This window comes from Plasmodium cynomolgi, chromosome 9 (assembly GCF_000321355.1).
Source record: "Plasmodium cynomolgi strain B DNA, chromosome 9, whole genome shotgun sequence".
Lineage (NCBI taxonomy): Eukaryota > Apicomplexa > Aconoidasida > Haemosporida > Plasmodiidae > Plasmodium > Plasmodium cynomolgi.
Window position 1 is genome coordinate 1,415,269 of NC_020402.1, and position 16,387 is coordinate 1,431,655.

At 42.8% G+C, this 16,387-nt stretch overlaps 3 protein-coding genes across 3 annotated transcripts; 1 reads left to right on the forward strand and 2 right to left on the reverse strand.

Moving 5' to 3' along the window:
- Window positions 1-3,043: 3,043 nt before the first annotated feature.
- On the forward strand, window positions 3,044-6,611 carry PCYB_094220 (hypothetical protein; the record flags this gene model as incomplete). The annotated part of the gene is made up of 2 exons (XM_004222537.1): window positions 3,044-3,116; window positions 3,442-6,611. The coding sequence occupies 2 exons, from the start codon at window positions 3,044-3,046 to the stop codon at window positions 6,609-6,611; spliced, it is 3,243 nt and encodes a 1,080-aa protein (XP_004222585.1).
- A 733-nt stretch (window positions 6,612-7,344) lies between these two features.
- PCYB_094230 (hypothetical protein) lies at window positions 7,345-9,948 on the reverse strand (the record flags this gene model as incomplete). The annotated part of the gene is made up of 2 exons (XM_004222538.1): window positions 7,345-8,563; window positions 8,669-9,948. 2 exons carry the CDS (start codon window positions 9,946-9,948, stop codon window positions 7,345-7,347), a joined length of 2,499 nt encoding a protein of 832 aa, XP_004222586.1.
- Window positions 9,949-13,338: 3,390 nt separating this feature from the next.
- On the reverse strand, window positions 13,339-16,387 carry PCYB_094240 (casein kinase I; the record flags this gene model as incomplete). The annotated part of the gene is made up of 9 exons (XM_004222539.1): window positions 16,217-16,387; window positions 15,704-15,841; window positions 15,390-15,459; window positions 15,024-15,172; window positions 14,784-14,856; window positions 14,488-14,637; window positions 14,158-14,334; window positions 13,752-13,851; window positions 13,339-13,474 (listed from the first exon to the last, which is right to left on the reverse strand). Exons 2-9 carry the CDS (start codon window positions 15,818-15,820, stop codon window positions 13,339-13,341), a joined length of 972 nt encoding a protein of 323 aa, XP_004222587.1. The 5' UTR covers window positions 15,821-15,841; window positions 16,217-16,387.

Below are 16,387 nucleotides of genomic sequence, written 5' to 3' on the forward strand. Positions count from 1 at the left end.
TTGTGACAGAAAAAGTCAGCCCATTCGCCCCCTCGGGTGTTTACGCCTGGCCAATGTCACCATTTCGCATACACACCCGAGCCTTTAAAAAGTATTTCGGATTAACAACTATGCTGCGAGCAAAATGCATTGCTGCGTTGTGGCCAATTATACTCGCTTGCACATTCAGGTAGACACGCGTACGTATAAACGTGTGTACTGTACGCGTCAGTACGAATGGTAACACATCCAGATATGCCCATACCCACACACGAGCGGTGCGCAGATAGTGTTTTTACCTCCGTGTAGAATGACACTACAGGTGTGAAAAAAAAAAAAAAAAAAAAAAAGAAAGACTTCCTTTTGGAACCAGATAAATGATGTACTCCCCGTGCCCCTAGGTGCATATAAGCACAGAGTAAAAGACGGGTGAGAAAAAAAAAAAAATTACAACTTTGTGAATAAGACATGTACATATTTACGTGTTCCTTTTTCTTCGTTTTAAAAATTGTGCTAAACATGCAAACGAGTTAGCTCCAATTGTGTAGTGTGCATTATTTTTCCTTTTGATGTCATGTGATTGCTTCCCCCAAGAAATATCGACTCAATGAAGGCACGTTTCAGGAAGCGCATTAAAACTGGAGAGTATTCCTTTGAGAGCATTTACCTATTTGCCATCCATTTGAAAATTTGCGGAGAAATTAAGCCAAAATGATTCCCCTTCGGGGGCAGAAGTATACGACGCGAAATTTCTAACGTGTATGAAGCTGTGCTGGAATATTTTACCTATCGCCATTTAGTTATATTTGAAAAAAAATGGCATCACATTGATACATGCAAAAAACGGGATCATGATTCCAATTGGGGAGGGTAGGGGGAGTTCCCCTTACGGAGAAAAGAGCGCTGTTTGGAAGAGACCCTATATTTATGTTCAAGGATCTTTGATGCGATATTGTGTCCCTATTTATAATGTGGACTGTTTTGCATTAACAGGATAGAACTAGGTGTAGCTTCTTTTTTTTTTTTTTTTTTACAAATGGTTATAGCGGTGTGTTCCAAAATGGGGAATAAACACACAGAATGGTGGACGCTTAAAAAGGGGAATCCTCCTTTGTGTCGCTTAAAAAGGCCTTTCCATGGTACACGTACATGTGCATGCAGCATATCTCTCTACAGGTATTTTTTCCCCTCAGTTGTGTTAGCCCCTTGGGGGAAGGCATTAATGACCCATAAAAAGTAACACTCTTTTTTTTGGACTATCCAATAGGCACAAGGATATGTCAATTCATCTATGGGAAAACTTTCAAGTGTTCTTTTTTTTTTTTTTTTCTTTTTACCCTTCTCATGTTGTATTTTTTTTTTTTTTTCTGAACGATGAAGGTAGCCTAAGGGGGGTGTAAAACTGGCTGCGTTTGCGTTGCTTTTTTAAGTGATCGCTTTGAGGTGGACTCTTTTCAAAATTGTTGTTTTTTTTTTTTTTTTTTTTCCTACAAAGGATTAATTTGACTGGTTGGGGCTCACCCGTAGAGTTCCACCCTTCGCGCCTAGGCAATTCACGTGCATATGTTCTCGACGGCTCTGAAGAAACTTTATTGATAAATTGTGCGTACAGTGAAGGAAAAATACGTAGGGGTATGATGCCTACGGGGGCCAAATAAGCTGCACGTTGCTTACGCACGCACTGTGCAAAAGGGTTAATAAGGACCCAGGGGGAGTTCACAAGGATTCTTCATCTGCATTGTATCTACATAGAGGTGTACGCTACATATGCCACCGGCACTTATGAGTACGTGTACCCCTATATGCATTCCATTCCGCTTGGCGGGAGATACCAGCAACTGTTAATCTGAGTAGGCGCCCACACGGCAGGTGAGGTGCGTAAGTGGGTAAACGTGTCGAAGTTGTAGATGGGACGTAATACGCCCTACTCTATATGTGCTCAAGGTCAATTAAGAAAAAGGAAAAAAATGGGAGGGGAATCGCCCATATGGATGTATACATGTGCTCAAAAAAGCAATCGGAAAGGCAATGGGAAAGGAAAGCGTGTGCTCGTGGGTACACGCGCAGGTGCCTACATACACTACATACACTGCTGCCCTCTTTTAACTTTTTCCTTGCTATTTCGTGGAAGGCGAGAGGGGGGCGCTCCGCCCACACATGAGTACGTGCGCACGTGCTTAGGTGGTACGCGCGTAGGTACGTACATGTGAACGTCGAAAAAAAAGGAGTACAGCAAAGCACAGCACAGCACAGGATAGCATAGCATATCGTGGCACATTTATGTAGGCACGAGAGGGGTTTCGTTTGCAAAGCAGCAAAGGGGGGAAGAAAAAAGAAAAAAAAAAAAAAAATAAAAAATAAAAGTACATAAAATAGAAAAAACAAAATAAAAAAAAAAATACGTCGAACTGTGCCAATTGCAAACACATTAATCGAACGATTACCCCCCCTCGAAGCAATACTCCTCCAACAGAGTTATGCATACGTCAGTAAACACGTGTTGAACGTGCAAATTAGCATATTAGCAAATTATCAAAGAGCATTCTAGAGCCATCTACAAAGGAACAGCAGAGCGCAAAGGAAAAAAAAAAAAAAGCAGTAGCAAAGCAGTAGCAAAGCAGTAGCAAAGCAATAGCAAAGCAATAGCAAAGTAACAGCAAAGTAACAGCAAAGTAACAGCAAACGCAAAAGAGCGAACAAAATCTTATTAACACTTATAAATGCATCCATCCAAACGTTCGCGCGAACAAACAGAAATACGCAACAAAATTGATCAGTTTGCTGAGCGCTAATTTGGCAACGCGGCAAATGTGTAGCTTTCGCTTCAACAGGGGACTACAAAACAAGAGCAGTCACTTCACCCTCCGCGCGACCGCTTAAAAAAAAAAAAAGAAACAGAAAGAGGATACACTTATAGGCGCAGGAACAGGCACACATATTGGCATAGGCACAGGCACAGGCACGCATATTGGCATAGGCACAGGCACATATATTGGCATAGGCGTAGGCACACTCCCAGGAAAGACCCCCCTCCATTTTATGCGCCAGAATATACTGTACCTAAATGGAAAGACTGAACGGGATCGTAAAGCAGGTCGTGTCAGCAGATACCTACGTTTTGGCGGGCGCCAAAAAGGGTGAGCACGATGGAGAAAGGCACGCACACGCGCATGTGTAGAGGCGCAAATGAGTAGAAGCGCGCATGTGTAGAAGCGCGCATGTGTAGAAGCACAACTGTGTAGAAGCACAATCGCGTAAAGGCACAACTGTGCGAATTCGTTCTTTTACGCACATTTGTTGGTGCGTGCCGGTGAGGCTTGTCCCGCCCACCCCCGATATGCATAAATGTGTGCGCCATTTATATGTAACTCCCTGACTGCATGGGGCACCCCCAGTTTTTTACCCCTTCTCCATTTGAGGTATCTACTTATGTACGTTTCGCACCCCTCCTGATCCATATAGGCGGTGTTGCACAGGAAAGGCAAGTAAGCCTGGCGTGCATCCAATGCCCCAGGTTGTTTATGAAAAGCCAAAATGTGGAAAAGAGTGAAGAACCATTTGCTTGGGAAAGTAGAGAATTTATTCGTAAAATGATTATCGGAAAAAATGTGAGTTTTGTAGTGGAATATATCTACAACAACAGAACGTATTGTAGTGTATTTTACGAGGATCAGAATTTATCAGTGATGTTACTCGAGAGAGGATATGCCAATTTGGTATCGAACAAGAATGTGAAAACGAATGTGTATGCCGATTTGGAGAGTTACTATATCGAAGCAAAGGAAAAGAAAGTAGGAATTTTTGGTAACAATATAAATAGCTATGTGAGGAATATTATATACTCTTATAATGACAAGAATCAAAACAAAAAAATTTATGATCTATTTTTAAACAGAAATTTGAAATGCGTTATTGAACACGTGAGGGATGGATCTAATTTCCGTGTCTATGCTGAGATGGAAGAGAGTGAAAAGAGGGAGACCAACATGAGCGTAGTTGGGGGTAGTGCATTACAAAATGGAACTGTTGGAGAAAGCAACAACGGAGTAAAGGGGAAGAAGAAAAAAAATACAGGTGGGAAGAAGAATCAAAAAAGTAAAGAAGCAGGAGAGGGAGGAGATAGTGATGCTGACGGAGTAGGGAAAGCAGCAGTGGGTTACAAAACCATGTACTACTTCTCCTTCACCGTGTGCGGAATCATAGTAGATATGTTCAAAAAGGAAGTAGTAAATAATGTAGAAAATGTCAAGGAAGAACAGTATGCCATGGAGACGAAAAAATTTGTTGAAGCGAGGTTACTAAACAGAGACATCGAAATAGTGATCAAGCATATAGATAACAACTTCAATTTGTATGCTAATATATTTTACAAGCTAGGAAATATCTGCACTCTCCTGTTGAAGAATGGCTATGCGTATATTAATGAGTATACAATTAAGTATGTAGAAAATGCTATCGAATATAAGAGAGCCTTAGATGAAGCCATACAATTGAGGAAGAAGAAATGGATTAACTACACGGAGAAAAAAGTGGATTACGAGAAGGAGTACCTTGCAACCGTTATTGAGGTTCTATACGGAGATGTAATCATTGTAGATTATCACAATGAGGAGAGGAGACTCTATATGGCTTCAATCAAATGTGAAAAACACAGCACTGATTTGGCTCTAAACACTCTATGCTTATCAGCAAAGGATTACTTGAAGAGCCAAATTGTAGGAGAAGTTGTAAAAATTGTTACGGAGTATGTGAGAATTCCACAGAGCAATAGCGAGGGGTACATCCCACAGTGCTCGGATGACAAGGGAAGGATGCATTTTGTTAGTGTCTACAAAATGGAGAATAAGAAGAAGAAGGAGAGTGCGAAGGGGGTCGCAGCAGTCCCTAGCAGTAAGTGGGGCGCCGAGGGGGATGAGAAAAAGAAAAAGAAAAAAAACGCAAAGAAGGGGGGAGCCACTGTTAGCAGCGGTGAGGCAAGCGGCCAGCGCAGCGGCGAGAGAAGCGGTTCGGGAATGAAGAAGGGCGCGAAGATGAACGGCCACGCGGAGACCCACGTGGGAGAGGAAGAAGACCAGGCAGTGATTAACATGAATGAACAACTCGTGGCTAGGGGACTAGCCAAAGTGATGAATCACAGACAGGAAGATGAAAAAGCTAGCAACTATTTCAGACTCCAAGAATTAGAAAAGGAAGCACAGGAGAAAAAAGTGGGTAGATTTAATCCACATATCGATATTATCAAAATCAATAATATAAGTGGAAGCGAAAATTCCTTGCGAGCAAGATCTTTTGAAAATGTCCTTAATAAGTATAACAATTTAAATGCAAGTGTCGATTATATTTATGGAGCAAATAAATTCAAGCTGCATATCCCCTCGCAGAATTTGTTAATAAATTTTATCCTACTGGGTATCTCTGTACAGAAAATTAACTTGAAAGAAATTGGCAGTATCAGCGCGTCAGCTAGCCAAATGAAAATGAAGAAAGTAAACGGAGTAGGAGCGGCAGGAGCAGGAGCGGCAGCAGGAGTGGCGGCAGAGTATGACGGGGGAGAGGCGCACAACATACTGAATGGAGATGGTAAGTCCAACAGGAAAGAAAAACTCGAGCTGAAGGAAATAGCCATCCAGGCATACAAATATACAAGAAAAATGCTAATGCAGAGGAATGTCCAAATAACTATCTTAACATGTGACAAGGGAGGAAATTTCATAGGTATTTTACGCCACCAGAATAAAGACTTTGGGGTACATTTACTGAGTTTGGGATATGGAATGCTAAACGAAATCGGATTAAGTAACACTAATGAAAGGAACCATTACGTCAAAGCGGTGGAGGAAGCAAAGAAGGAAAAGAGAAACATATGGGCAATTGAAAAAATCGATCCAAATGAAGATGATACAGATAATCCTATGCTGAATGGACAAAAAAATTTGTCCCAATTTGATAACATATACTACTGCTCCTATGTTGAAGATATTAATAACATTTCTATTCAGTTGAAGAACAAACAGGATCAGTTAAAAAAATTACAAGATGAGCTAAACAAGCCAGCTAACTTGGAATCATCATCCCAGTATGTCCTCTCAGAAATTAAAAAGAACACTCTGGTTATTGCCAAGTATATAGATAAGTGTTACTACCGGGCTGTTATTCTACAAGTAAATAAAGCCAAGAAAAAAGCCCTCGTTAAGTATATCGATTTTGGAAATGAGGATGAATTAAATTTTGAAGATATCAGAAAGTTGAGTGATGGGTTGAGCTTAAAAAATTATCCTCCTTTCAGCATAAGGGTGTCCTTAGCTGGGGTTAAAATTCCTATCGAAAATAAAGCCGATTTGATTATCTATGTGAAGAAATTTTTATTGGATAAATTTTTATACGTCAAGTTTGAAAAGAAGGAAAGGAACAACACCTTCTACCACGTCGTTTTTTACGACTATGAGCAGTTCACCACGAACAAAAATGTCAAAAGTGTAAATGAGGATATCGTCTCCAGCGGTATATGCTACGTGGATAACCGAAGTGACACCAAGATTTTTGAGAAGCTCAAGAAGGAGGAGTTGGTGGCGAAGAAGGCCAAGCTCGTCATCTGGGCCTACGGAGACATCGACTACGACGACGAGAGTTGAGTTGCCGCGGCGAGGGGGGGGCACCCATGCAGGAGAGCACACGTGTAGAAGGACACATGCAGGAGAGCACGCTAGTTGGAGCCACACGTGTAGAAGGACACATGCAGGAGAGCACGCTAGTTGGAGCCACACGTGTAGAAGGACACCCGTGCAGGAGACCACGCTAGTTGGAGGCACCCATGCAGGAGACCGCGCTAGTTGGAGCCACCCGTGCAGGAAACCACGCTAGCTGGAGCCACACGTGTAGAAGGACACCCAAGTAGCTGACTGATTGCTCCGCATGCTTATACGTTCTCGCGAGATGCCGGAGACCCCCGCGCCAGACCCCACGAACGGAATTTTTTTCGAAAATAAAAAATGCACGGCGGGGAGTAGCCCGCCCGGTGTTTTCATTCAACACATTTTTTTTTTTTAAAACGATGTTATTCATTTTTTCAAAAACGCATCATTCATCGCATGCGCGGGATGATAGCAGTTCTTTAATTATGTTCTTTAGGTTACGGGGGGTAGCCAGAATATGGGGGGCGGGAAAAGGCGAAGGATGGTAGCAGTGGGCGCACGGTACAGCGGTACAGCGGTACAGCGGCGCTGCTGCGGCGTTGTAGCATGATTGAAACTGTGTGGAATGTGTGTGGAAGCTGCTTGGAAGCTGTGTGGACGCTTCATGGACGCCGCATGAACGCCGCATGAACGCTGCATGGACGCTGCGGGGAAAACCCCGCTCCCGCCGAGGTCACTTCTTGCGGCGCTTGTTCAAGCCCTGCAGCTTGGAGGAGCCGGGTGGGTTATTCTTGGGCTCCTCCACGACGACCACCTTCGGTTTGGGGGGGGCCTCCGCCGTTTTCTGCTTCTTCTTCTTGGACTTCTTGAACTTGGTCTTCTCATGTTTCGGAAGCCATTTCTCTGGGTCGTAACCAGCGTGATTACCCACCCCGTCCTTTTTATTCTTTGGCTTCTTCGACCTCTTTCGTTTTTTTTTGTTCCTATCGATGGGTACTACTGTGGAGGGGGAAGCAGTAGTAGCAGTAGTAGCAGTAGTAGTGGTCGTAGTCGTAGTGGGACCCATGGAGGAGAATCCCAGAGCGAAGTTTTTATTCTCAAGTTCCTCTACATCGATAAGGTACGTCTCGGTGAGAACGGCCTTCTTCAATTTATCCTCGTATTTATGTGTAAGCTCCATATTGATATAAGTATATATATAAGTGAAGCAGGAAAAAAAATGGAAATCATTTTTGACGTTCTTGGACAAATGGTCGAAGAGATCCGTGAGTAATTCTTCTTTCCCATGTTGTAGCAAATATTTGCTAACTAGAAAGACTGTCTCGTAATTAACTATTTTTATATCTGTTTTGATAGCTTGTTTGTATTTGTTGAAAAGGTCGATCACTAGGGTTAGGTTACGTGGTACTGCGACGACACTGTCGTTACCCTTAGCACAATCGCTACTCACGGAGGCATTATTATTCTTTCCCATCAAGGGAACAGATTCTCCTCCATAACGAGCACATATATAAACATAAAACAAATTCGAAAAAAAAGTGCGATAGTGATGAACATCCATCTTAAATACGTATTCATATTTCCAACACATTTTTACTATTTCTGTAAAACTTTTTTTTTCATAACATAGAGATAAGTAAGCGTTTAAAAATTTTATTTTATTTTGATGAGAATACATCAGATGGATATTCTTCAGCAGATGGTGCTTACATTTTATGTGTGCATTTTCGCTTTTTAAAAATAGAGCTATTAATTTATCTAAAAGAATTGAATTTCCAAAACGTGTTGTGAAAATTTTCAATTTGGATTTGAATTCATCCTTCTGGTCATTCCTCAGGCTGTATACGCATTCGTTGAACAGTTCCATGGATTGCATAAATTGGCTCGCGTCCTTATGAGAGTTACGTCTACTCATTCGTAGGTCGCTTTTTATTTTGTTCAGTTTGTCCTGGCTGAGGGTGAAGATGGGGGAAGATCCGGATGGGGCATGTCCAGATGGTGGAAGTCCCGATGGTGGCATCCCAGATGGTGGCAGCCCAGATGGGGGCAGACCCGACCCGGGTGCGTTCTTCCCTCTGTGCTTCACATGGCGAACACTTTGACTTTCACAGTTATGCCTCAGTGCGAGGTAGTTGTTGTACGCCACCAGCGGGATGAGACTTCCAACACTTTCGGCGTCTCCTTTTTGGCCATTTTCCGCATAATTTTGCAAAACATTTTCATATATGGCTATGGCGTCTTTCAGGCGGTTGGACTTGGAGTATACGTAGGCTCTCTGTAACTGGACGAGCGTCCGTTTGTTCGTTAGTATATCCTCTCGAGAGAAGGAAACTCTCGCGCTGTGATCACTCGAGCGTTTTTTTGTTTGATCCGCGTGGCCCCCTCGGTTATCCCCTTCAGCATCCCCTTGGTCATCCATGTCGTCACCCTTTTGGTGGTCCATTTCTTCCTCCGCCCCATCAGCGACACCAGAATCAGATGCGCTTCCCCCCACAAAGGTGCTCCTACATATGGCATCTGCCAAATCGAGAAATTTTACCGCTTCAGTATAATTTTTCTCAATTATAAAAAAAGTGGCATAGTTAAATATCTGCTCAAAGCTATCCCTTTCCTCATCGTATTTAAAACCATCCGTATTTGTTACGATTTGATTTTTTACCTCTTCGATGTCTTTCTGTTTCGCTTTATCAGAACTGACTCTCGAGTTAACACTACGCAAAAAATTGTACTCATATAGCAGTTTGAAGTAAAGGGAGAAGTAGCCACTGTTGACGTTAATCGAGGCCGCCACTGCCTGCTTGGCATTTTGGCATTCTAACAAATTTTCATACCAACCAATGGATGCTTCAAAATGGTGTAGTCTGAAATTTACCTCTGCCAGGAGTATATCCATAAACTGGGGCGCATTCTCTTCCTTCTCAGTCACGTACTTCAAACAGCCATTCAGTTTTTTTAGCTTCTTCAATTTGTACATACAATAGAAAAGCTCAAATAGGACATTTTTTCTCTTAATGCATTCATAGCTTCCTTGAAAGAGTTCCTTAAATGTGTTTCTCCCCTTGTTACCTATCGCAGACTTACCGTTATCACCATCTACAGTATTCTTCACTCCATCGCATCCCACCAATATGTACATAATTTCGTGAACCAACTTTGTGAATTCCCCTCTCTCAATCAGGCAGTAGTACCTAGCCCTCAAAGCATACTCATCACACTCTTCATTGGAGTAAATTTTCTTCGTTAAATTAAGCACATGTTCATACTTCTTCGATTCAAAATGGGATTTTATTTCATCCAGCTCGCAAATTTCTGACGTGTTCGCTTGGGCATTGCTCATGTTGGGGGGGGAGTATATCAAACGGTGGATGCAGCGTTACGTCTTCGTATACTTGTGCGTCGTTTATGGAGGGTCACTCTCCCTTTGAGTCTACTTCGATTTACTCGATTTGTATGTTCCGATTGCCCATTCGGGGGTGTAACTTTTTGCGAAGGAACTTCCCTGCGTCCCTTAAGCTAAAACGCACAAAAAAAAAAAAAACAGCTCAAAATTGTCATACGGAGAATGAAAAAGGATGGGGACAATACGTAGTAGGGCCTTTTGAGAAGGTAAGAAGGGAAGAAGTAGTAGGGCCTTTCCCAACTCCACAGGGTTGGAGTTTACCCTAGAATGACTCTTTATATTTACGAGGCGATGAAAAAAAAAAAAAAAAAGGAACGAAAAAGAAATGCCCTATTTTGTAACCCCTGATGGGTGGAAGCTAATTTTATTCTTTTCAAAAATGAGCAGAGGCATCATAAGTTGCAAAAGCACGTGTAGATTTTAACTTAAAACACCCGCATAGGGGGGGAGGGGTTGGCATCAGTAGCCTCTTCACCTTACATGAACTGTATGGAAGGGGAAGCAATACAAAGGTGTTAAAAAAGGGGGGGGAAAAAAAAAACATAAATTGGGTCTCACAAGGAATACAAAACGGAGAAGCCGCCTTTCACATCGATATATGGCTCACCGCGCAGGATTCATGTTTTTATTAAAAATTGCCTCAAATTTTTTTGGGGGGCGAGAAAACGCACAAGTGAGGGGAGTACACGTACGCGTAAAACGACTCCAGCACGAAGTTTCAATGTTCGACTTAGCATGTTGTGAAATTTTTAGCCTTTTTTTTTTTAAGGCTCCCAGGTAGTTGGTACCTTCGGCATGCGCGGCGTGCAACGGGAAAATAACCTTGTACGTGCATATGTAATATATGTACTGTACGCATAGCCCAAAGAGTGACGCATACGTAGTGCGTTCCCGGGGATGGAGAGCCGGCGAGTGGCGCAGGAAAGAAGTGTAGAAGGCACAAACTCATTTTATGCCCCTCTCCCTCCTTAAATGCGCAGGGGAGGTCATTTCGGTGAAAAATTAACGTGGCAACGTTCTCCAAGGCAGGCTAGTCCGATTTGTTTATTCGGTTATCTGTTTATTTATGTTTGCATGTACGTATGTATGTACTTATTTGTTCCTTTTTCTGTTTGTTTATTTATTCCTTTTTTTTTTTTACTATTTTTAAAACGTCTTTGGGGGGCCACGTTATGAGGTATTTTTATACCACCCCTGTAAAAAGAAAAAGCCAAAGAGGACAACTGCGATGCTTCTTTTTCCCCCCCGTTTTATGCTCGGATGAGTTGAAAGAATATCCCCCCCTCATATGTGTGTGTGCACATGCACATTTGTCACACCTTCGCCCCTTCGCCCCCTCGCTTTTAAGGCAGTGGTATGTTCACCAAGGCGCGTAAAAAATGTCTATCGGGGAAAAAGGGAAAGGGCGCCGCCATCCATTTGGTCACATAGGCATCTATTTATAGCCTTACTTATGGGCTCACTTATCGGCTTATGCGCAGGCCGTGCGGGGCACGCTGCGTTTGCCGCGCAATAAGCCGCAACTACTGTGTGTCTGCTAAGAGGTTATACTTTTTGCTTTTTTTAGAATTTTAAAAATAAATATTTCATATGTTTAAAGGATTAGGGGAAAGGGGGGAAAAAAAAAATAAAAAAAAAGGGGATAATAATAATGTTTAAAAAAAAAAAAAAAACAACTACAACTTATAATGCAGAGATAAAAAAAGAAGAGGGAAAGGGGAAAGGAAAATGGGAAAAGGAAAAGGAAAAAGGAAAGGAAAAAAGAAATGGAAAAAAGAAAAGGAAAAAAGAAAAGGAAAAAATATATCTTCAATCACATAATATTTTAGGTATTTCTCTAATTTCTTTTTTTTTTTTTCCACTTAAAATTATAATCCAATGTTAAAAAACACATACACACATGCACACGTGTACGCACATACGCGTATACACACTTATCAGTATATATATCCGCATAACTATCCGCATAACTATCCGCATAACTATCCGCATGACTATCTGCATAACTAACCGCATAACAATCCGCATAACTATCCGCATATGTACGCATTTACATACGCGTTTATATGCGCACGTATGTATGTACATACTGTACGCACACGCGCGTTCGCCTAGATTTTCGCACGCCGGTGTGTGTATACAACACTGCACTGTAAACAAGGACCACTTTGTAGAGGGGTATGGGGGCACACACACATTCGCATGTACATGCAGGTGTAGGAGGAATGTGTAGGAATACATGTGTGCAGAAACAGGTGTCTCTATATGCGCGCCTGTGTATGCGCCTGTATGTATGTCGATATGTATGTACATGCGTATATGTACATGCATACATGTATACGCATATATCTATACGCATGTACATGCGTGTGGACACCCCTCTGTAGAGGCAGGGGCGTGCTCACACATATTCACATGAGCGTAACGTATTCTTTAAAAAAGGTGGAAAAAATGGCAAAAAAAAAAAAAAGATGGGAAGATGTGCGAATACGTGTGGGAGCACACGTGCGGGCACATAATTACATGTACAAAGGGGCGCGCAACTACCAACACACATAGGGACACACCACGACCAACACGACCGACGCGATCGACACGACATCCACCCACCAACACACATAGGGACACGACACGACCGACACGACATCCACCCAGCCACGCGCGCACGTACGTACGCACAAGCTATGCACATTAATCACATAAGGATGATTACATGAACATGTACAATTAAACATATGAGGAGGTAGGAGAGATAAACTGGGCTCTAATGGGGTTCGTACAAATTTAAATGGAGAGGAGGTTTATTAATAACAATAGAGGGTACAGTGCGCGCGTGGGGGGTACCAACATGTAGGATGGGTGTGGTATGCCTGCATGTGCTAACGCGTTGAAGTGCTAACGCGCTGAAGTACTAACGCGTGGGGATTCGTCTTCGGGTGCGCGGGCAGGACGACCGGCACGCACGTACGGTTGTATTCACGCATGTACGCACGGCTGTAAGCGAGAGTATAGGAACGTGTCACACACAAATATATATGTGCGCACATTTGGGGGGATGTAACTTTTTCAGGTTAACAGTGCACAAGAACATTAAGAAAACAACGAGCGTTTCTTTTTTTTACCACATTTTATGTCGCGAAAGGAAAAAAAAAATAGCACACATACGTGCACACATGCGTGCATACATATACATACATACATATATATATATATACATACATATATATGTAATCACATTTTTTGCATATATCTGTACATGGACATATCTTCATGTAGGCATTAAAAGTTGGCTAGTTAATTTTTCCCAAAATGGACGCTGAAAAAAAGCTAGTTTTGCTTCACTCTGCCTTCCTGATCCGCCGTTTGGTCGAAGCGGTTTTTATTTTCTAACATTTTTTTTTTGTCCTTCTCCGATGCGTAGACGCAGGTCCAGTCGAACAGGAAGTCGTACGAGAATCCCTCTCTGCGGGGAAAACGTGGGGGAGGGGGGAGGAAATGAGTCAAGCGTGGAACAAACGTGGAGCAAACGTGGAACCTCCCGAGTGGGTCACCGATAGAAACACCCAAAAAGGAGTGTTCCACCATGTACGTGTGTTCGCCCAAGAGCAAACGGCATCGCGCCGGCAGAATAATCCCCCTCTGTTAGTGCATCCACCCCCCATTGGTACAAAATTGCCATCATTTTTGCTCTATCTCTCCACGGCACCTTTTTATGCCGCACAGCCCCCCGAGCTACTCACCTTATGAACAAATCCTTCAGGAGTCTCCTCAGGTAGGTATAATCGGGTCTATCTTCAAATCGTAAAGATCGACAGTAATTTAAATAGGTTACAAATTCGACTGCAGAGGGAAGGAGAGGGAGGGGTGAAGAAATGAGACAGCAATGCATGTGCATATTTACGTGTATAAACACGCTCAGTCTGGTTGAAACAACGATGGGGGAAGGAGGGGGGGGAGTGATCACATATGCTTGTCCTCAACATGGTCATATGTCTCTCCATCCGTACAGTATACACTTGGCGTATATCTCGACGGCTTATCACCTTCTCCTCCCCCCAAAAAAAAACACATCCCTTTATCATGCACAAAAAAAGGGGAGCATAAAAAAGGGGGGCATAAAAAAAACTCCGCTCGCCTCTTCCTTACAGCTTGAATTTCTACACAAGACTTCTACAGACGTGGATATTTTCTTTTCCATAATTTTATCGTATTTATCCTTTTTGGAAATAGCCTTCAGGCCTTGCCATGGTAAACTGCCTCGCAGGAAATACATGAGGACATAGCCCAGGGCTTCAATATCGTCCCTGCGCGATTGCTCAATGCCTGGGGGGGAGGGGCGGAAAAAAGGAAAAAAAAAAAAAAAGAGTAAACCATATAGAGGAACAATTTGACGAGCATGCCACACTTAAAAATGTTGGTAGCGTTTTGCTGCTTCTTAACGACTCGTGTCGCTAACGTAAGGGTAAAAAGGCTCACCTAAATGTGTGTTTATACTGGCATATCTTGCCGTCCCCGTCAAATTTTTTCCCTCCTTGTATGGAATGTGCGAATGCGATCTTGAATCTCTATACTTTTTCGCAAGTCCAAAATCGATGATATGAATTAGGGTAACTTTTTTTCCTCTTCCTGAAAAAGGGACACACACCAGCGCATGCATATTTATACGATAAAGTTATCATGTACAAATGTAGGCTTGGCTGGAAGATTCCACACGTTGCCCAATTCGAACTGGGGTAACCACCAACTCGACTTCTATTCCTCGCGCGATTTACCTATCAAAAAGTTATCCGGTTTGATATCTCTGTGTATGAAATTTTTGGAGTGAACGTATTCAATTCGGTTTAACTGTCGGAGGGGGGGAGGAATTTTGGAAAAAAAAAAAAAATATGAGTAAATATGCGCAAACATGAGTAAATATTTTATTTCATATCTTTAGCTCGATCAGATGACTGCACACATATGTGCACTGCCTTTTTTCTTTTTTTTTTTTACGCTTATGCGATTTGTCTAACCATTTGATCGGCTGTCATGAGGACAGTCTTTAAAGAAAATTTTCTGTTACAAAGGGTGAACAAATCTTCGAGAGATGGCCCCAAAAGGTCGAGAACCATGATGGTGAAGTCCCCTTCTATGCCATACCAATACACTTTGGGCACTCCAACTAACAGGGGGGGGAAAGGTCAAACAGGATAAATGGGGTAGCGTAGAAATGGGGTAAGGGGGGCGTGGAGCAAACGCATGCTTGCTTTGTGGCCCTTAAGCGGGGTGTGTTAATGCACAGTCACGTAACCACGCGCATTCCTCTATACATGCGCGCGGCGCCTTCCTGCGCATCACGCAACGTTTTCATGTTGGCAAAAAGCTCAAAGTGGACGTACTTCCTCCTCCCAATATTTTGTACAACTTCGATTCGTACAGCAGCTGGGGGTGCTTCGATCTCGTTGATTCCTGCAGGGGGGAGGGAGGGGGTGGAACAAATATTCACAATGATGACATGGTGAAGGAGAAGGGGAAGAAGACGGTGAAGAAGAAGGGGAAGAAGAAGGGGAAGAAGAAGGGCAAGCACAACACATATGTAAAGAAGAACAAGGGGGCGATTTATCCCTCCACGACGGCTTGCATTCGTCGACTCGGGACCATTTCAAAAGCATAACTCTAACATGAAACACAATCTAGCCATTATTGCACTTACTAATTTTACGGCGTACTCTTCCATTGTTACAATATCTTTGGCGACATAAATGTCACCGAAAGATCCGCTCCCTAATTTTTTTCCTAACGCATATTTATTCGCTACTCTTATTTCCATGATTTGTTTGTTGTGTTATAGCTGCAGGTGTGGGGGGGGGTGAAAAAGGGACGGCATTATAATGGGCGTGGTCACAAATGGGGGCACACCTGTACGCACTAAACGTGCATATGGATATGCGTATGGATATGCGTATGGATGTTCGTATGGTTATGCGTATGGATGTTCGTATGGTTATGCGTATGGATGTGCGTATGTAAAGGGTAGCCGGCTGGTTCGTGCATAACTGGGCTGGATCGCGCATAACTCGGCATGTAAATGTGCAAGGGGGCATATTCATTCTTGCATCCGTTCATCTGCTAATCCGTCCGCGATTCGACCCGCCGACGCATCCACTCGTACACGCGCGAACGAAGGCGCGTTCGTTCGCCTGGTCACACGTGTAAAGAGTAGTACTCCTTATCCAAACAAAGGAAGAGACTCTTCATACACGAAAAAGTGGCCACGCTTTGACATGTAGCAAGAAAAGAACATGAATGCAATTTTTATATTTTCAATTTTTTCCCTCAACACAATTTTGTCTAACGTACATCATTGGCGTGGGAAAAAAAAAAAAAAAAAAAGGAA